At 32.2% G+C, this 22,742-nt stretch overlaps 2 protein-coding genes, 1 long non-coding RNA gene and 1 other non-coding gene across 6 annotated transcripts in view; 3 read left to right on the top strand and 1 right to left on the bottom strand.

Annotated features, from left to right (window-relative positions):
* Positions 1-22,742, bottom strand: part of LOC149421495 (glycine receptor subunit alpha-4-like) — a 222,397-nt gene that overhangs the window by 80,368 nt on the left and 119,287 nt on the right. The gene's annotated exons all lie outside the window — the stretch shown is intronic.
* LOC149421502 (uncharacterized) lies at positions 3,747-6,388 on the top strand. The gene is made up of 2 exons (XR_016302531.1): positions 3,747-3,864; positions 6,238-6,388. It is a non-coding gene; the product is annotated as an uncharacterized LOC149421502 (long non-coding RNA).
* LOC149421500 (15-hydroxyprostaglandin dehydrogenase [NAD(+)]-like) lies at positions 13,762-21,624 on the top strand. The gene is made up of 5 exons (XM_089634681.1): positions 13,762-13,901; positions 15,959-16,192; positions 19,177-19,353; positions 20,183-20,337; positions 21,492-21,624. The coding sequence occupies exons 1-5, from the start codon at positions 13,806-13,808 to the stop codon at positions 21,622-21,624; spliced, it is 795 nt and encodes a 264-aa protein (XP_089490807.1). The 5' UTR covers positions 13,762-13,805.
* On the top strand, positions 20,899-20,971 carry TRNAA-GGC (transfer RNA alanine (anticodon GGC)). Its single transcript has one exon. It is a non-coding gene; the product is annotated as a tRNA-Ala (tRNA).

Here is a 22,742-nt window from a genome sequence, read left to right as displayed (position 1 = left end):
AAAAATGACAATAATAGATTACTAGATCTTGTTCTTTGTACCGACTTGTCAACTGCGGTTGAAAAGTCACTCGATTCAGTTTTTCCCCCTGATTCTCATCACCCACCTTTAGATATTACTGTATTATGTAACCCTATAAAATGCCAAATTAAAAACCAGACACAATATCCTAACTTTAATAAAGCCAATTATGTTGCAATACGCGATTATCTATATAACACTGACTGGTCTATACTAGAAGGAGGTAATCTCGATGAGAATATTAAAGCCTTTTACGATCATCTTTATAAAACCATAGAAAACTTTGTCCCAATTAGTTATAAACTATCTTCAATTTTCCCTCGCTGGTTTAGCAAGGACCTCATTAACATAGTAATTGAGAAGAAAAAAGCGCATAAAATTTACAAAGAAACAACAAATCTTTCTGATTTTATAATTTTCAGCAAGCTGCGAAAAGATTGTAATAAATTATCTAACATTTGTTATAATAATTACATTAAGAATGTGGAATTTTCGATTGGTAACAATGTAAAACATTTTTTCAACTATTGTAAAGCTCAAAATAACAACAACCTTGGCATACCTGAAACTATGCACTATAAACTGAAAACTTCCTGTAAAATCAAAGATATTGTCAATTTGTTTGCAGATTTTTTTAAGGATGTATATGAAACAGATTTCCCTGATGAAGACATTCCAAACTTTGAGTCCGATATAAATTTACAACTATCTCAGATACATATTGAGATTAAAGAAATTGCAGCATGTATCAAACTACTGGAACCTAAATCGTGCTCAGGGCCAGATAAAATTCCCCCCGTATTTCTAAAAAACTGTGGGAGTAGTGTCTCTTACCCTCTGTACCTACTATTTAATCAATCACTTTTAACAGGCAAGTTCCCACATATATAGAAAAATAGCTTTCTCACTCCTATATTTAAATGCGGAGACAAGTCTTTAGTTGAAAATTACAGACCAATATGCATACAATCGTCAATACCAAAAATTTTTGAAAAGTTAATTCTCCAAAAAATATGTTCTTGCATAAAATTTAATATCTCATCATTTCAACATGGTTTTATCTCTGGACGATCTACCTTAACTAACCTTACACTGTATGAACATTTTATCTCTGGTGCTCTTGCTAATAGAGAACAAGTTGATTCAATTTACACGGATTTTAGTAAAGCCTTTGATAAGGTTTGCATTAAAATTCTTATAAATAAATTGTCTAAATTAGGAATAAGTGGTAATTTATTATGTTGGATTAAGAATTATTTATCAAAACGTGTACTAACTGTCTGTATTAAAGAACACTTATCTTACGAATTTGAAGCCACTAGTGGTGTGCCTCAGGGTTCGCACCTTGGTCCAATATTGTTTATACTATTCATAAACGATGTCTCTTCCATATTCACTGATGTTAACATATTATTATTTGCTGATGACATGAAAATATATAAAATCATAAAAAATATATACGACTGCTTGTCCCTCCAATCCAATTTTATAAAATTCGTAGAATGGTGTACCATTAACAAACTTACACTTAACATAAAAAAATGTCAAATCATGAGTTTCTTTAGAATTAAAAACCCTATCAAATATAGTTACTCTTTTAACAATCACAGTTTATTGTCAGTACCTGTAATAAGGGACCTTGGAATAACCTTCGACTCTAAACTACTATTTACCAATCACATTGATATAATAACGGGTAAAGCAATGAAAATTCTGGGCTTCATTGTAAGAATTTGTAAAGATTTTAAAAATATCCAAACATTTAAAATACTATATACAACTCTGGTTAGGAGTCATTTAGAATACAATTCCCCCATATGGAACCCTTTCTACAAAAGCCATGCAAACTCCATTGAAAGAATCCAACGCAAATTTCTCAGATCAATTAATTTCAAATTAGGTATTCCCGCGGTTGACATAAACTATGAATCTTTATTACAAAAAATGAGACTCTTATCGTTAAAAGATAGAAGAATACTCAATGATCTTATTTTTTTATTTAAAATAAACAATAACTGGTTTGACTCCCCTGAATTGGTCTCATTAATAAATTACCATGTACCTAGTAGACCGACTCGACTCAAAACACCTTTCCACTGTGACAATACTATGACGAACGCAGAACAAAACTCAACCATAAATCGCTTGCATATTTTAGGCAATGAATATGCTAATATTGATCACGCTGCCGGTAATCTGTCTTCATACAAAAGATGCGTTAAACTAAATTTGTTTGCTAGTACCACGTAAATACATCATGTAAACATAATATGCCTACCAGTACTTCTAAAACTATTAATGCACTTGAAATCATAAGTACTTGTAAAATTTATCATATCGGTTAACATAATCCAGGATTTATTACTTTTTATATTTAAATCATTGTCGGTACCTTGAGATAGGTATCTTATTGGTACATTTTATTGTTTTATTTCAATCTTTAAATTTTTATTTTTATTTTTAATTTTTCCTAATAAATTATGGTTTGTACTTTAAAACTTTATATTTTAAACTATTCACTTTACAATTTACTTTTATACATTATAGTTTTTATACACTACTTATTACCTTACTTTTTACCTATTTTCTTAAATTTTACTAACATTTATACTGTTATTCTTCATGTTGTTGTACTATTATAAGTATGTCAATTATGTTAATGGCACGTGTTGTGCCGTATATGTGTAAATAAATAAATAAAATAAATTTTCCGCATAGACAAGAGCTACATATTAAGCGCATAACGCGTATCAATTATACCTTTACCTTCGGTTTATTTTGATAGTGTTAAAAGTAATTAAAAGTAACATCTACCCACAGACATAGGAATTAATAGACGAGAAGATATGGGCGAGGGGTAAAATCAACTGTTGAAGAACGAAGGGAGTGAAGCTGACTGTGATTCGTCAATAAATCAATCTGACAGTAAATAGGCATCTCGCATTATAATATCACCATTTACTTCTTAAAAGTAAAATCTGCTTTGAATGAATAGACATTTTTACATGGGAGCGCAAATTACTCGCCACGTTATGAACAAATTTGCGAAGTCCAAATTCGGCAAAGTAAGGCAGCTTCTATTTTCAGAGTCGTAGTTAGTTTCAGAGTATTTAGTTAAGACACTTTTATAAATGTTCATAATTTACTTCCCAGCAACCAACCAGCTTTGTGTTTCGCGTCCAGACGTTTCTCGATGTGATAGTAACAACTGATTCATATTATACGATGTGAATATGCTTAAAATAAAGTAAAATAATGCTTATATATGGAATGTAATACGACAATTGGGTTTATTCTCTTTTTTCACATCTATTTTTACCAGTTTTCATAGTACAAGTCAAAATTTTGCCGTGTTATTTCGTAAAATGAACCGATGATGCCTCGACCATAGTTCGCACAAGAATGATGACGTCACGTTTTCAAATTTCATTTGAGGCCATACGCGAGCCCAGCCGGCTCAATGGAACCGGTATGGGGAGTGGGGATAATACGCTTTTAATCACTTAGGGCAGGTCTACTAATATTCATATGTCTATGCATCTACCGAAATAGCGGGCGATTCGAAATAACACCTCTTATTGGAAAAATCCTGTATATGAAATTAAAATTGTAAAAAAATAAAATTTTCAACGTGAATTTTTTTGATGCATTATTTTCATTGTGTAATTTTAGCAAATGTAATTTTCAGACCTCGTACCACTTTGACAGAACTGGAGTAAGGTTCCTCATCATGTGCCCTGGATTGACCGTAACTGAACTAGTGAAGAGAGCTATAACCATGCGCTCAACCAAAGAACAAAATGAAAAAGCTCAAATGGCACTCAGCTCTTCACCACAACAAGGGTACCTACTTATTTATTATTTTATAATGTTAGTGAAGGTGGTACAGTCCGTCAAAAAAGCCTAGAAATTTAGTAGTAATAATAATTAGAGATGTTCCGACTAGTCGGCGACTAGTCGGTAAAGCCGACTATCCGGCCACTATTGTAGTCGGCGATTAGTCGGCGACTAATCGGCAAAGAGCGCCGACTATCCGGCTTCTTACGTTGTATGTATTTCTCAATAATATGAATGCGGGGGAACTACATGAAATAAAAACCTTGATTATATATATTTTCTTTTTATAATCAGTCTTATACATTAACAAATGTAAAGCAATCTTTCCTTTGGTAATCACTTTTTAAAATTACTTGCTTGTAAAGAAAACATAATTATGACATTTATTGAACAAAATTAGTATCTATCCTAATTAACATAAAAAACAACATAATATCTTCTTATCTTCAATGAACATTTATAAGTATTTCTTATTATTAAAATAAAAAGTAGATTTTTTCAATTAACAAACTCAGTTATATGTATTAAATCAAGATTGTATGTACAAGATGCACAGTAATATATGTATATATTATATATATACATCCAAAAATTCTAAACATGAACTGTTTGATAAAAACAAAAAAAAAATGAAAAAAACATATTTCTTATAACCATACCTACATAATCTAATCAAATCAAAGTCACAATTGTGACAACCAAAAATATCATAATCTCCTTATATTTTTTATAACTTATATTTTTTAATTAAGGGTAAATTATGATGTAAGGAGACTAAAGCTTCTGCCTTTCTGGTAGCAATCGATTTCTTTTTGTTTCATATATGTTTCCGGTCTCTGAGAACAGCTTCTCACTGTAAACAGAACTTGCGGGACAGCAGAGGTACACTTTGGCCATGCGCGACATTTCAGGGTATTAACTATTCCCGAAACCGTAATCGGCTTAGCCGACTAGTCGGTCTTATTACAACCGACTAATCGGCTAGTCGGCTAGTCGGCGAAAGTCATAATCGGCACATCTCTAATAATAATTTAATTCAGACAGTATAAAACAATGTGATTCACAAAAAAATTTCAAAGACAATGTAAAAACTTGGATCAAAAATAGGGCCTTCACCGGTGCATTCACCCAAATTCGCAGTTATTGAAATAACCACATTGTAGAGCGAATACATCTTAATACAAGTATAGGTATGTTCAAAGTTACAATGTGTCCTTAGAACGGGGTACCCCAGTAAGGACACATTATCTTATATAAAAAAATTGTTAAATAAAAAAATAAATAAAAAATTAGGAAGTAACTTTAAAAATTCTGCCTCAACACAAGCTAGCCTAGTGAGGCGGTATTTGAGAAACCTCAACTAACTGTTCTTATATTTTCTTTGTTCCTACATCATTTGTATTTTTCTGTTAATTTTATAACCTTAAAATAGTTATAAATCAATGTACAATATACATCATAATATGCATTTTTAGTTGTAAAGTGCAAACTTTCTTAAATGAAGATTTTTTATTATTCTTTCTTTTACTTCAAATTTTATGTCCGGGTTAAATCTTCCCCATAGGAAAAACTAAACCCTTATACGCTAAACGCGCGCCCAACATTTGTACACAGTTGACATTTGTCACATGAGAACGGGTCGCTTCTACGATTCGTTCTTAAGTTCAACAGCTCGGCTGTGGAACGAACTACCGGCCTCTGTGTTTCCTCCCTCCTACAACATGGGACTCTTCAAGACCCATGTTCACTCCTTCCTCTCCACAAAAAGACCCTCCACACAGCATCCCCAAAGATGACATAGGCCCTGAGGGAAATTATTTTCTTCAGGGCCTCCTGTGTGGAGTTAATATAAAAATAAAAAAAACTCACTTTTCCACAAACGATCATTTAGTCAATCAACACTATGCAAGTGCATTATATAAGCAAAATAAATACAAAACAATACAAGAACAACACGTCAACTCACCAGAGATCAAATGGGAAAATAATTCACCGACTCCAGATATTTTCATATCAGAGGGTTCGGCTCGGTAAAACTTCTAACAGGGCCTATAAATCCTACTGATCCCTCAACATACATATTTAAAAAATTCTTTCGTTATCCTACATGTATTCAAAATGACCGACTTTTGCATCTTTATTATTATTATTAATCAAATGGAGCTAAATTTTTACATTACTATGGCAACACCGAGTATCACCGATTTTACAGTAAAATTATAGTAAATTCAAATGTGAGGTTATGTCTGATTTCCGAATCTGATTGAATAACAATGGACAGAAAAAATGCTAAACTCATCTCCAAATCTCCTTGTGGTCTAGCTACATTTTATTCACTAATCGAAAATGTATTAAAAAGTATTTTAATGTTGTTTTTAGACCGGAGTACGTGGCCAAAGCAATGATGACACTATTGGAGCAGGGGACAAATGGCTCCGCTTGGGTCAGCGAAGGCGAGGAACCCATTTATGAAATCGGTTTTAAATCACCAAAGGAACTTCAAAAACATTGATAGAGACCAGAATAATGATGTGACAAATGTTGCTTTTAAATATATATATTTTTCAGCTATTACAATCATGTATTATTTTTTTTAAAGAGAAGGAAATAACATAATATTATTTATAATTACATAGATATTTCAATGTACACCGTCCGGAAAATGTATATAAAAAATATATAAATAAAAATGTATATTTAATCTTTTCTTATTATTTATTAAGTTATTTCCCGCAACTAATTTATTAGGTTGGCTGGAAGAAAGTGCCGCCTGCCAAAGTCCGAAATCACTTTTTTTCTGTATAATTTTTAATTGTGAAGTGTAATTTTTTTTAAATGAAAGGCAAACCTATAGCATAACCTGACAATATTTGAAAATCTCCTACTACCACCTCAGTAAGCTGAAAATGTTGCTTGTGTTGTGATGGAGGACTAAGACAGCCGAGGAATTGAACACATTACGCCTGGTGGGACCCGAACGCCATGTCAACTCGGCCACTGACCGGTGAAAAATAAATAACTTAAGACAACGGAACCCTAAAAATAACTACTTTGTATGGCAATTTCTTGGCGACAATAAATAGTTTACTACGGGTATATTTTTACCAATTTTGATATGTGGATACTATTAAAACTGCCATATATTTAGTTACATAACCTAAAATTATTATTTATTTCAATAGTGCTCATTGCGATGATTTTAGACATTTAAATATATTTTTATGCCGTTTGTGGATTGTCGCAATTTGAAATGAAAAGTTTTAAGAAAGGTAAAAATGGATTTCCAATACGTAGCGATTCTTTAGGTATTTTTTCTACATGGAGAAAAAAGAGATTATGCAATTTATTAAAAATCTCTTCGGATTAATGGTTCGGTTAAAAATGGAATTGCAATGGCTAGAGAATGAAGTAAAGTTACATGGTATTAAGAAAAAAAAACACTATAATAGATTCTTAATAGCTCATGTTTCTTTCTTATTCGATCTCACTCATATGATCTGACATAAAACGTTGTATCTTCCTTACTGTTATAGATAAAATGATATAAACGGTGTCAGAAAGAAAAAATACAACTTTTTATATTCAAATCCAGAGTTTAAATACAATGGAATTAAAATAAGCCCTTTTATGTAACCAAAGGTTTCGACCGCAGGATGAAAAACACTTATGATACTTATTATGAGAATTTTTACTAATTATTTTTATACAACACAACAAAAGTGATGTAACTTAAAAGTTTATAATACATTTGGCTAATAATATAAGTGTGTTTTCATACCCCCTTTTTAGCAATAATTGTTGGTTGAAGTACTAGTACATATTGAATTATTTGGCGGGTTGGGAATAAGCCGACGTAGCTTAGTGATTCAGAGCATATGAATGGCAATCAGAAGGTGCGGGTTTAATTACCATCGGTGGCATTTTTTTAACTGGGGACATATTTGCAATTTTTATGGATAATTTAGGCGAGTAATTATTGTTTTATAATAATTTGTCCCATGAATAGAACTGACATCTTTTTTTCGAAATCAGAACAAAGACGGACCTTGACGACCTCATGTGTACACATAAATTCTATTTAATTAATATGTTGATACGTATTGTAATTTATTTTTTCTTGTTTAATATACATACATAAAACATAATAATAAATACAGTTAGTTAAAGCTAGTTGTTAGTCGGGAAAATTTGTCACAAATTAGTTACAAATAACCTGACAATATTAGAAAATCTCCTTAAAATCTTATGTCGTGGTGGATGACTTAGCCAGCCGATGAATTGGACGCACGACGCCTGGGTGGGACCCAAACACGATGCCAACTCAACAAATGACAGGCATATATTTTTAACAAGCTGTCCAACTCAATAGAGAAATCGATTCTCGTGTATGAATTGAAGAGTAGGGGGTTACCATAGTAATTTATAAGGTAGGTAAAGAAATTATATTATTTGAGGTTCAACATAAAATTAAACAACGCAATAGTTACTAAACTATATCTACAAAACGGAAAAAAAATATGAACAAAAATAAGAATATAAATACAGTAAAAATAAATTTACCTAATAGGTAGATAACTAATGGGTAGAGAGTTGTTTCTAAAATAGTGATTAGCAATAATCATTAAATGCAATAATAAGCGCCGACAAACAACAAAAACCATTTAATTTCAGTAATATTTCCATAGATGAACTACGTTTCCTCCAAATTTATTTCAAAACCTGATGGAATATATCTAGAGGATATGTTTGAAATATTTTACTTTATTAATAAGGAAGTTGAGTCCATTTTTTAAATTTTTTTTTATCAATGTTCGCATTCAAACTTAAATACATGTTTTTTTTTTTTTTTTTTAAAGTTTGTTTTCATAGTTAAATTAATTCTCAAAGTTTGAATTTTATTAAGCCCGCCAAAACGAGCGGAATCCGAGCGGTAAGAGGCGGGGTGTGGGTGTGACGTCATTCAAACTGTAAGAACCACGTCGCTTAAATATTTTGTATGGAAAAAAAATTATTCTTCAATAAGGAATTCCAGTAATTTTTTTACCAATGTTATCCGTCTATTAGAATTGATGTTATTAAAAAAAAAAATTGATTAAGATTTCATAGTTAAATTAATATTTTAAGTTAGAATATTTGCTTTTCCCGCCCGGTACGGTATTGCCGTCGCTATTTGTTGACGTGCCCCGCGCCAATTCAGGACCACCGCGCAGAAAAGTAAAGACCAAAAGTAAAATAACGGTTTACAGCCCAGTTCACTGTGAGACTTTTCTGGGCGGCCGGCGGCCTGAAGTGTATCACATGTTATGTGACATGTATAATAATAAAAACTTCTAAGTTATGCAATAAACAACATATTATTATTTTATTTTATTTTATTTTATTTTATTTTATTTTTGTTTATTGCAGAAACAAACAGTACATAATTACATAGATGACAATAGTTACAAAGTTATAAAAGTTAGTATAATAATTGGTACCAATGACATGTCGCTGACATATATACATAGGAGGTATATTATACATTTACGGTTAAGTTACATTTTTAAGTTAAGTTAATTAGTGTGCTGGGGAAGGAGAGAGGTGTGTGTGAGTGTTTGTGTGTGTGTACGTGTGCGTGTGTGTCTGTGTGTGGTTGTATGTGTTATGTTGGTGAATTTAGTGTGCTAAAAAAGTTTTTCTTAAATAGAGGGAGAGAATCAAAAAATATATCGGTACTTGTGCTTGTTTGAATTGAGTTGAATGTTTGAAGGATGCGAGAAATAGGGGAATTGGCTGCAGCGTTTGTATTATTACTAGTTGTGTAAAAAAGGTTGGTGTGTCGAGTTCTTTTAGATGGGGTGTTAAAATTTATTTGGGATAGAAGTTCTGAGCAGTCTATTTCGTTGTGTATTATTTTATGGAGAAATGTCATGTCAGCTACCGTTCGCCTGGATTTCAGGGATTGGAGAGTACGGATATAATTATTGTTGTATTTATAACCTAGGTACTTAATAAATTTATTTTGTATGCGCTCTATATTATTGACATAGTAAGTGTATTTGGGATTCCAGACAGGCGATGCATATTCCAGTGTACTTCTGACTAGTGAGGAATAAAGCATTACTAGCGTACGTGGATTTTTAAATAATTTACTCAGACGCAGTATGAAACCTAACATTTTGTAAGATCTAGCAGTGATTGAAGAAATGTGCGTATTAAATATAAGTTTACTATCTACGTAGACTCCAAGGTCCTTACATTCGGTTTTTGAGATCACGGGTTCATCGCGGAGTGAATAGGGAAAGTTAATTATATGCTTGTTTCTGGTGAAGGACATAGTGTGGCATTTTGAAACATTGAGGTCCAAATAATTAGCTGTGCAGTAGTTGCAGAGCCTATCTAAGTCACTTTGTAGCTCTCTACAGTCCGATAAAGAGATGACCGTTTTATAAATTTTCATGTCATCTGCAAACATTAAAAATTTTGAGTGTTGGAAACATGAGCCTATGTCGTTTAAGTATATATTAAAGAAAAGCGGACCAAGATGGGAACCCTGAGGAACGCCCGAGGTTGCGTTTATTATTTTGGATAAGACACCATTTATTGAGATAACTTGACTACACTAAGCACTATACGAATATGTATCTTTAGAAATCCATTTCATATAATAATAACAACAAATACGTAAATATATTTGACAAACCCAAATAAACGTTTGGCCTATACACCTCTCTCATCTAAACCGACCATCTCTCATATGTAATAGAAAGAGATGCACCATAGGTGATCCGTTGTACGTACAAGTCACGACACATGTGACGTCAGAATTCTTTCGACCAATCGTGGAGCGTATACAGTCTATTGCTATTGAATGCTTTTTCAAGAACGTTTAACTAATTCTAAGAATAATAATATAGAAATATATTTATATATTTAGAATCGATATTTTTTGATCTACATGAACATATTTTTTATAAATCAAAATATTTTTCACTCATCTTCCTTATTGTTGGGAAGTAAGAGATTATTAGATGCACGCACAGATGGCAGTGCATAGAGCTTGCGTGGAAGTCCACAAGATGGAGCCAGTGGCCAGTAGTCGCCAGGGCCAGTGGGAAGGCTCCCAGAGAAACTTACTGTTGCAGATTCCAATTAGCCAGCTTCTAGTTAGGTCGACTATCGAGTTACCATTATAATAAGCGGGGTAATAATAAATCCCTGATTAATCTAAAAGAACCAATTATTTATAAACTCCTTCCAAGACGAGTTGGATACCTGTTTGTAAGAATACAACATTAATTAATTAAATATTGATTGATTACTAATATTTACAAATTATAACTAATACTTAACTCGCCAGTGGTGACACAGAATTGAATAACATAGTTGTTGACGCTGGTCTCAGGGACCTTGATTTTCAAGTTGATTTTGTTCCAATAATACGTAACTTCTGTAAATGCAGGAAATAGAATTAGGAAACTACACTTTTGTATTATCATAAAAAGAGAAATTTCAGAGATCCCAGATTATTTTTATTATTTTTTTTATTTTTGGCGAGCTGTATCGTGAACGTGGATTATTATTATTTATATTTACTAACTTTTATTATTCACATATTTTAATATACTCTGTATTCTTAAACTATTTTCAGTTGGTACTATAAAATTAAATCAAATTTTAACACCCAAAATTTATATATATCAAGATTTGTTTTTAGATACATAACTAAAAATTATTGTTTTTTAAAATTAAAAGTAAAGTTAAAGTCAAAATGTACATATATTTCGATGAATCAATTATGCAATAACACAACTAAGGGAAATAAAATTTACCCACGATTTGAATTCACGACCTTATGAATTCGATGTCGAGAGCCTTACCTCTAGACCAAGAATACCGCTATTATGAACATTCCTTCTTTTGTTATAACTAATGTAATTATATAATGTGAAGTCGGTGCATGGGTGAAAATTTGAAGTGATAATATACATATATATATGCGTAGTGCGTAAAATTATTCAAGTTCAATGAACTTTCAATTTCAAGTATAAATCACATCGATAGGTGACAAACTAGGTACCAAAATTATTTAATTTATCTATATAAAAAAATTAATGTTCGTTTGTTCAAAATCTTAAATCTACGAAATTTCTTCACCGATTACTTTAAAAATTTGACATAAAGTAAACCTATATTATATAAAAGTTATTTTATAATCAATAATTATTAGCCTGAAGCACTCATCCACATTGAAAAATCTCCTGATAAAAGATACATGACGCAAAACGGGACATGAATCCGTGTCCTTTCGATTTCCGGTCGACAGCTCTGACCACTGAGCTATGGCGGCTTATCTCTTATCCGCGAAATAATTCAATATATACTAGTGTTTCATTCAACAATTACTGCTTGTTACATTTTTTCACCTGAAACAACTAACTTTATTTTATATGAGAAACGCATTGTAAGTGCTAACTCTCTCACTAGATGGCGTCGAGACAAATTGTCTACATTTTTTGGTGAAGATACTAGAACTTGTCAAATATTAATTATTATTATTTTTTTTTGGTAAACTAATTTTTAAGACAAGATTTTTTACGCATAGCACAAAGGGTAACAATTATTTTGTAAGCAATAATTATTAGCCTGAACCACTCATCCACATTGAAAAATCTCCTGATAAAAGATACATGACGCCAACGGGACACATATAGAAGTTACCTGTGACAGGTAAAAACACGATTTTTTTGAAAAACAGCACAATATGTTGGACGTTAAAGCAACTCCATATTTTGTTTCTCTATCTGCACAGACAGACTGAGCCACAGCAACGCGTAAAGGGATACAGCTATTTTTCTGTTTAAATGTTTGACATATGTCGTAATTTGTCAAGTTTACTACCATTCGAAAGGTAAATTTCTTCGTTTCCAAATCCTACATTTATAATATCATATATAAGTTTCACGGTTCTGAGCTAGTATGTGTTTCTATGTTGTAATCGAGTAATGAAATAATTATCATAAATTATGATTTAATGGTGGTTATGTTCAAGTTCACGCCAAGTCCGTCGTCCCCAAAGATATTAGAAGAACGAGATGTGCTATGAGCAGTTCATACTGTGTGGAATTGTTTTGGCCAGTGTCGCCGGTTTTGTTCACCAATACTACTGCACACCTTCGCTTACGCTAAGGTATCCGCACTAATACATAGAACAGATTTCTGTGCGTACACGTCCCGATAGTATTCAAAGTACCCTAATTAGGTAGTACTCCGCCTACGCTCCGGCGGCCAACATAGCATCTCTCGTTCTTCTAATATCTTTGGTCGTCCCAATTGCTCGGACGAAATCGATAAAAACCGGAGAATCCCCTAGTGAACCTTGTCCACTATTAGAACGCGATAAGCGGTGCGCATAGACCGGATTCGGAAGTTTTAGTTAGAGTGTTGGGAGAGTTGGAGGTCAGTTGTAGGTAAAAAAGCGGAACCTATTTTTTCGCTTCATGTCTCATCTAAATATTATACATCAATGAGTGAACTTTACTTCTCTGTGCACGGTCTTCGGTTTTTGTCGATTTATTACCATTATCGAGCCAGTACGTCGAAGGGCTTAGTTGGAATAAAATACTCGTAAAATTTTATATTTTTAATGTTTATTAACGAAAGCATTAGTTAAATATGTAAAACACGACACTATTTGAAATTCATTTTTTCGTATAAATAACTCCCGTCTCCGGGAGATTGCCAGCGATTATGTTATGATGCATATAGTAAGTCGCTTAGTAATAAAATATCGAAAAAATTCAAAGCTTATAGAATACTGTAATTCCTGATTGACCAGTTGGCAAAACCTTGCTGGTGGAGATGAGTTCATTTTTTTTTGCGTATAAATCTAGACAGATAATTAATTTTCTCGCAAATGTGTCTGTTATTTAGAACCTGTGAGAGTTTAGTATAATTTCGATTGCATTATGGATTTCTTAAAGGGAAAGTGCGGTTTAGTGACAGGGGGCGCTGATGGATTAGGGTTCCACTACGTTAAAGAGTTGCTCACACAAGGCATTTCGGTAAGTGGAAATTCTAGAAAACATAATACGTTATACTTATATATATTTATTCATAATTTTTTTTTACAAAATGTGTAATTTATAAATTCTATTATTTTTATACATAGCTTAAGAGTTACAACTGCCCTGAAACTATGGCATTCCTATTTTGATAACGTTGTAAATAATTGTGATGAAAATTTTGTGTATTAGGAGTAGTTTTTTCACAGAATTTGAACAGTTCATCAAATTTCAAAGTTTATTTAATTTTTTAATTTTTGTTTAATATTTCAGTTTTGTGAAATAACTGGACCATAGTGAAATAATAACAGAATTTTAATTTGATGAATTGTTCATGTTCTGCGAAATAAATCAAACAACCCATCCTTAGTGAGAACGAATTTTATTTTTTTGTTTTCTATACTCTATCAACGTAATTTTCTTTCGTCTCATTTATTTTATAATTGGATTGAAACAGATTTTTTTAATCAACCTTTCTCACAGAATAAAGGAAAAACTAGAAGTATTTTCTGTAAATATTTTGATGGAATAAATATTTTTCATTTAGGCCAATATCCGATTACTCTCATCTTTTTTACTTACACTCGCCTGTCATCGTAGATCTCCATCCCCTTTTAAAACGTTAACCATTTTGTATTGGAAATTTAAAGCGCAAAGCCACTAGGCTTTATCTTTATTCTATGACCTTACCCTATTCAATTAGCAAGAGTCTGTTTCAAGTAGCTAGGATCTGACAAGATATTCAATAGAAGCGCAATCCGATAACGATTAGAAATATATAAATAAATATATAATAGCGATTTGAAAAAAAACGTAACTATTTTAAGATAATCTTCAAAACCCCTTCTTAGGCATCTTCCATGCTGGCAGACTGACTGAAGTTCTTAAGGTCCTATAGTATTCACCCGAAATAAAGTACATTTCCATTAGTTCGAGAATACCAGATACCTACACAAAACACACTCTCTCGGATTATCTCTTCAATGACCTTAAAAACTACATGTACCACGCACTTTTAAAAAAAAAGACAAACATTTTCGGGTTACGAATAACCCGACAATATTTGAAAATCTCCTACTACCACCACAGTAAGCTCAAAATGTTGCTTGTGTTGTGATGGAGGACTTAGCCAGCCGAGGAATTGAGCACATTACGCCTTTTTTTAATATATTTTTATATTAACTCCACACAGGAGGCCCTGAAGAAAATAATTTCCCTCAGGGCCTATGTCATCTTTGGGGTCTTGAAGAGTCCCATGTTGTAGGAGGGAGGAAACACAGAGGCCGGCAGTTCGTTCCACAGCCGAGCTGTTGAACTTAAGAACGAATCGCAGAAGCGACCCGTTCTCATGTGACAAATGTCAACCGTGTACAAATGTTGAGCGCGCGTTTGGCGTGTATCCCGACTACGCACCGGTGCCGAAGGGATCAATGACGCTAGTTCCTCAGAGCATCTTCCATTGTAATACCGATTTGGGTGGGACCCAAATGCGATGTTAACTCGGCCACCGACCGGTTATAACTACTACAATAACATTTGCAATATTTGGTAGACACATTTTGAAAAGTTTATTGCTTATCTTATGTATTGATACTTTTGGTTTGCTCCAACCAACTGCTTCCAACCGTCTGGAGTCAGTGAGACAGTACCATCCCCAATAGGGTTATGTTGGGAGGCAAGATAAGAGAAAGGAAGGTGGGGAAGTAGATAACACTGCCAAAGCCAAACGTGGTATTTCACAAGGGTTGCTGAGAGATCTTCCACTCAAAGATGGAAATACTCACAATATCGTTCTGATAATCCAATATATGTTTAGTGAGTTAGAAACGTTTATTTGATTCTGCCCTACATACGCATGGCTTCTTCCACATTTATAAATCATCTTCTTTTATTCTGATTCTTGACACGTTATATCAATCACTTGGTCGGTTCATCAAATTATTTTTCCCGAATCTAAATCTTTTGTAGTTTACTGTATATAGATGTAGTATTATGTGGATCTTATAATGTTAATTTAAGTTAAATTTGTCACTTATTTTTGCTATATAATTTTCCAGAAATGTGCCATCCTCGATATCGACACAAAGATGGGTGAAAAATCTTATGGAATTTTGTCAGCAGCATTTGGTAAAGATCGTGTGATTTTTGTTAAATGCGATGTCACTGATATGTCGGAGTTTGAGGGGGCAGTCAAAGAAGTTGTGACCAAGTTTAAAAAACTTGATATCTTCATCAACAATGCCGGGTATTTAGATGAAACTAAATGGGAAAGAATTCTGGAAGTCAACCTGGTAAGTTTAACCTATTGTGTTCTATTATAGTTTGTATAAAGTTAGTTCTGATTGTCCCAAAGAAAAGGATGTCAATAGTTTTTCGAAACCTTGCAATAAAACTTTAATTTATTTATCTTTTTTTTTGGTTTTTTTCGTGATTACATGATTAAAAAGTGATGGTTTTGACATAGATATAATATAAATTCATAATACTGTACCTATGCATGTATGTAAATATGATATTGCATGCATATTTTTGCGTGTATCTAATTATACATTCTTGAACACTCAGATGATGCAATTATGTTTGTCATACTTTGTATTTATTTTTTATTAATAACCATTTAAATTCAAAGTAATATAGTTAATTCACAGTCATCCTTACTAATAATACCTGTTCCGAGGCGGACGGTGGATGGTTGTCGGTATTGCTTCACAATTTTTGTGATTGACTCATCTTCACGTTTACTTAGACATAATTTGATGTTTTTTTTAAACTTGTTATTGTCCACGATGTTTTTAATTTCACTTGAGTGGATATTATATATATTTATTTTTTTTATTTTTTTATTATATAAGTACATTTTTGTTTATTTGTTACAATATATGATCAAATATTTCAAGACCCCTCTTCCATAGAAGCATTAGCTTGTGGCTGGAAATGGAGTTTACTTTGTTTTATTACAGTATTTTTATTTATTTATTTATTTAACGCCCAGAGGGCTTTTACATGGTTGGTAGTATAATTTTAATTTGACAAATACTTTCAAACATAAAAAATAAGAATAAAATTACATTTGATAAAAGCTATGCAACAAGTCATACAAACACAAGAAACAAAAACAGAAAATTACAGCTATTTGTTGGTTTACATGATTTGTTTAGGAGTATTGTTGAAATAAATGTTTTAAATGATCCACAAAACTTGCCAAGTTGGTATTGAATATGTCAACATCACCCAAGTAATGATTTCCCATGGTGTGAAGTCGTTGTATCGGAGAGTGGGCAATGTAGTTACGCTTATGTGTGCTGCTGTAGAATATTGTATTTTGTCGTGTTGTTACTGTGGGTGTATGTATGTTTATAAGTTGCAGGAGTTCACAACAGTCGAATTTAGAGTTAAGTATTTTGAATAAGAACGTTAAATCGTTTATTTTACGTCTATCTTCTAATGTATGTATTTTTAGAGTATTTAGTAAGAAATTGTATTTTAAGTCTTCGACAGGGATATTTAATTTAAAATTTATAAAACGTAGAAATTTTTTTTGTATTCGCTCAATGTTGTTAATGTGAATTTTATAAGATGGAGACCAAACTACTGAGTTATATTCAATTAGACTTCTTACTAGAGATACGTATAATAGTTTAATGGCTTGCAAAGAATTAAAGTTTTTAGTTGTTCTTAATACGAAGCCTAGTGTTTTCATACCTTTGTTCACAATTTGATGGATATGATTGGTGAAACTTAGTTTTTCATCCAAAATAATTCCAAGATCTCTCATTTCCGTGACTCTTTCTAAAGCTATGTTATTGATGGAATATTCGAATAAAACAGGATTTTTGTTTCTGAAGAAAGTCAAGGTTTTGCACTTTACTACATTTAAAAATAAATTATTTTGAACGCACCAATCTCTAAAGTTACTAATATTTGACTGTAGTATATGGCAATGATTTATATCAGTTATTTTCTTGTATAGTTTGACGTCATCTGCAAAGAGCAATACCTCGACATCGTTGAAGCAATTGGTTATATCATTGATGAAAATGAGGAACAAAACCGGGCCAAGGTGACTACCTTGCGGTAGGCCACTGGTAGCCCGGAAAGCTTTCGACATCCAAGATTTTATTTTAACGAACAGTTTACGATTTGACAAATAGCTACTAAACCATTTTAGCATGTTATCCCTTATTCCTAGAGCAAATAGTTTTTGGATTAGTAGTTTATGGGATACTTTGTCGAATGCCTTCGAAAAGTCTGTATATATACAGTCGACTTGTTTATTTTCTGCAAATGATTGTATAATGAAGTTTTGAAATACTGTTAAGTTAGTTGCGGTGGATCTTCCTTTGATAAAACCGTGCTGTTTTTGATTAATTAATTTTATTAATTTGGGATAGATTTCATCAAGGACCAATGATTCAAAAAGCTTAACAGTATGTAGGTAATTAAAAAAAAAGATTTATACTTATTTGAAGAATGGAATGTTACTTAAGGAAACTAATTGAGATGAGTTATTCTTAAGATTAATTCAATTGCAAACATTTTTATTTTTTGTAAGTTTGTCTTTAAAATATTTTTCACAGTGTTTATTATTTGGATGTTATCATTAATGTTTCTAATTTCTTCAGGTAATCGATTGAAAAAAATTCTTTGCCCGGTAAGTGTAATAATTTTGAGCAAAGGAAGTGTTTAATTTTGGGCATGGAAAAATATATTTAAGTCGAGTACGGTTTTCAGTTAGAAATTGATACTTGTCTTTTTCTTTTATGATTTGAATTAATGCATTTTTAGTATAAAGATCTTTAAATGAAGGCACTTGAAATTACGTAATTGTAAAAAGCATTCACTTTGTGGCTCATCATAATTTATAATAAAAACACATAAATTATTTAAAATTATTTAAATTATTAAACACATAAATTATTTTATTTAAATTATTTGACAACTATCGTGGTCAAAAACAAATTTATGTGTTTTTATTATGCACTTGAAATTCTTCGAATAATCGATCCGTTGGGTAATCGGAAGGTTTTCTTAATATTATTTTAATTATTAACCTTTGTACCACTTCTATTGGAGTAAGGTTAGGTTATATATTTGTAGCATGGAAAAAACACAACTATACTTTTATTTTAAAACCCCGAGACAGTTCATTTTATAATAATTTTAAATAACTTAAAATTCTAATTTTAAATAACTTAAATTTAAAATTCTGGCATTTTCCTAACTTTAAAATTTTGATATGTGGCCCACCTAAATATTTAATCTTGCAATTTTACAGCGTGGCGTGATTCAAGGCTCCATTCTGGGAATGCGATACATGGGCAAGGACCAAGGAGGGTGCGGGGGAACCATTGTGAACATAGCCTCCGTCGCAGGTTTGGATTCCGCCGTGGACTGTGTTCCGGTCTACTGCGCTACGAAGGGAGGAGTCATCGCGTATTCTAGGGCTATGGGGGTATTTTTTAATTATTTTATAAAACGGTGAAAAATGCAAAAAAAATCATTTTTTCCGATCTCTGATTATTACGTGTTGATATGATTATGTACACAAATATTACCGTGAATTTATAACCAGGTATCATTTTCACATTGCAATTTCTTCCTTGAGTACCGTTACCATAATATTGAACATTCGAAAGGGGACGATTTTTTTTAAATATTACATTCCTAAAGAGTTCCTAACCATGTTTTAAAAAGTTTCTTTCTTCATATGACTAAATTAAGATGCGACCTCTTAACAAACCTAACCCCTCACATGAAATCTAACCTGCGCTTAAAGTTTTGATACAAAATAATTTTTATCATTCTGCATGTATTTTAATGTTACTTTTCAGTATTTTTATTTTTATTTTCACTATCTTTTTATCACCCAGTTAAATTTTAATTTTAATTTCTATAATGGCTCTTATGTTTTATTGTTTGTTTCTACAAAATATTATTATCGTAGTTCTTATATTTTAAACTTAATCATGTACGACTACCATAATACTGGCCTGAACCTAGTATGGTAGTTGAAAAATCACAAAAATTGTAATTTGAAAATGATTTATTTTTTATTTTTACCGGATATTATCCGTTGAATACCTTCTCGGCGATGGTTTATTTAAAATAAAAAAAATAATTAAAATTTTGAACAATTAAATTCAAGAAATGTTATTTGAGCGAGTGGAATTTTATATTAGATTAAATTCTTCAATGTGTAGCTTTTTTCGTGTTGTCTTCGTTGTGTAATTTCTTTCGTGTGTTATTTTCGCAATGTAATTTTAGCTCATGTGCTTTTTCAGACTTCGTACCACTTTGACAGAACTGGCGTACGGTTCCTCATCATGTGCCCCGGAGTGATTGCGACTGAACTAGTAAAGAGATCCATGACTATGTACCCAACCGAGGAACAGAATATTAACACGCAAATGACATTCAGGTCACTACCGTATCAAAGGTACCTATCTACATATTATTTCATAACGTTAGCTGAAATAGTTTTTATAGTCCTTCGAGAAAGTAGTGTTGCCCCCCCATAAAAATCTATACAAGTTATGTCATTGTCGTAATGTGATTGTGTCATAATATTTTAAAATGGCGTCAAATGTCATTGCGCTTTGACATTTGTGTTGTAGACATAGAGAGAATAAGTTTACAACAAGCAATGAAGCGATACAAACCTAAAGAACGCGGAATTATTGTTACTGCATATTTGACCAATTTCCGGTATGTTGTTTTAACGCAGCGTGAATTTCGTTTTCATTGTATACTGAAATACATACTAATATGTATACATTATTACTATATATAAACAACAACATAGCTCAGTGGTCAGATCTGTCGACCGGCAATCGAAAGGACACGGGTTCAAGTCCCGTTGGCGTCATGTATCTTTTATCAGGAGATTTTTCAATGTGGATGAGTGTTTCAGGCTAATAATTATTGCTTAAATGTAATAAGCAGTAATTGTTGAATGAAACACTAATATATATTGAATTATTTCGCGGATATGAGATAAGCCGCCATAGCTCAGTGGTCAGAGCTGTCGACCGGCAATCGAAAGGACACGGGTTCAAGTCCCGTTGGCGTCATGTATCTTTTATCAGGAGATTTTTCAATGTGGATGAGTGTACGGCTAATAATTATTGCTTATAAAATGAATTAAATTGTTTAAATTATTTCGAATAATATTATTGCACCCTCATTCATCTTCCCCAACCAATACCTTTGCAGTTTGGATTTGGGACTCTTGTGCAGCATAAAAATCCATCTATTCAGGTTCTAATTTTTTAAATTGAATGATAATCTGTTCAAGCTTATTTAATGATAATGACTTTATTGATTTTCAAATCATAAGATAATAATCATAAGTGTATTATTTTCATTCATTGAACACTCCCTTAGGATAAAATCCTGGGTGCACTGTAATAAATTCTATAAATTTCATAAAATGTCACGAAAATCACTGATTTTAGAACAAAATTCTTATTGCTCGGAATGTGACGGAATGAAAATATACAGAAAAAAAATGCAAAACTCAATTTCATTTCAAACTAGCTATAGTTTTTTCACCACTCGAAAATGTAATATGAACTTGAATATTCTTTCCAGCCCGGAGCATTTGGCCAGAGGAATGATGACGCTATTGCAAAAGGGGACAAATGGCTCCGCTTGGGTCAGCGAAGGGGAGGAACCCATTTATGAAATCGGTTTTAAATCAAGAAAGGAACTTCAAAAGCAATGATTTAAAACTATGAATAATATTAAGCATTATCTTGCTAATTAAACAATTAAATTAGCCAAGAATAAAAATATGAATATTAATAATTTTTTAAATAAACACAATCTCTTATGATATGTAGCGTATTGTGTAAATTTGTCAATATTATTCTTTTTTTTGCTAATAAAAAATTCCACCATTTTTTGTTCGTCAAACACCGACAACTTCACACGCCATTTTTTTGTACTATTTTTTATTAGTTACTAGCGCATTTAGTGAAAATTTACGGGATATTATAATTGTAGAATTCGTGGAGTGAAAGTGTTTAAAAAAAAATTGCTTTAGGATTATTGCCTTTCAAAAATTACATGGAGACCGTGGTTGAGGGGTAAGGCTCTCAGCTAGCAATACGAGAGTTGCGGGTTTAATTCCCGGCGGGCGCAAGTAGGTTTTATTTAATAAATTTGTTTAATTTCGCAATTTATTCATTTACTAATATATAGTCTACTTGCGGCACGTTCCAAAGTGGAAGATACTCTCAATATCGCACTGGTGTAAAACCACCATTCAGAATTGAAACGTTGCTTGAAATGGCTTTACCCATGTTTGGTAACCAGATTTGAGTAGCCAGGTTCTTCCCCACCCTCCCCTCCCCATTTTTTTTGCCCTGCCCACTGTCTTTAGCCTCACAACATACCCCAATTGCAAATGCCATAGTTTCACTGGCTCCAGACGTTGGAGAGCAGTTGGGACTCTTGTGAGGTATTCACATAAAAAACATTTCCGATATTAGAGTTCACCAGAAATTTACCTTTCGAATGAACACCGTTTAAACTTGAAAAATTATGACAACTGAAAAATTGAAAATTGATATAAGTGAAATACACATATCACGCATGTGTACAAAGACTTCATTCAGTCAGAATTATTAATAAATAATTTTTCTTACCTAATCTTAATCAGTTGATGTTAATGTTGAGTTGGTGTGCAGTGTTTCATAAATTAATAAATAAAATTAATAGTAATAAATAATACTTGGTTATATGCTGAGAATATATATGGGTACATAGTTGCGGTTAACCCGTCAATAAAATGGTGATATTTCTTATTTTTTCATATCTTTATTTAAAATGAAAAAGTAA

The sequence above is a fragment of the Hesperophylax consimilis genome, chromosome 8, assembly GCF_061612785.1.
Source record: "Hesperophylax consimilis isolate HC1 chromosome 8, BYU_Hcon_1.0, whole genome shotgun sequence".
NCBI lineage: Eukaryota > Metazoa > Arthropoda > Insecta > Trichoptera > Limnephilidae > Hesperophylax > Hesperophylax consimilis.
Note: the sequence above shows the minus strand (reverse complement) of the source record. Positions and strands in the feature narration are given on the sequence as shown.

Bases quoted from the DNA above. Each gene is read 5' to 3' on its own strand.
- LOC149421500 (XM_089634681.1), top strand. From the start codon at position 13,806: ATGGATTTCTTAAAGGGAAAGTGCGGTTTAGTGACAGGGGGCGCTGAT. The intron at 13,902-15,958 runs GTAAGTGGAAAT...ATAATTTTCCAG, and splicing joins TGCTCACACAAGGCATTTCG to AAATGTGCCATCCTCGATAT. The intron at 16,193-19,176 runs GTAAGTTTAACC...GCAATTTTACAG, and splicing joins GAATTCTGGAAGTCAACCTG to CGTGGCGTGATTCAAGGCTC.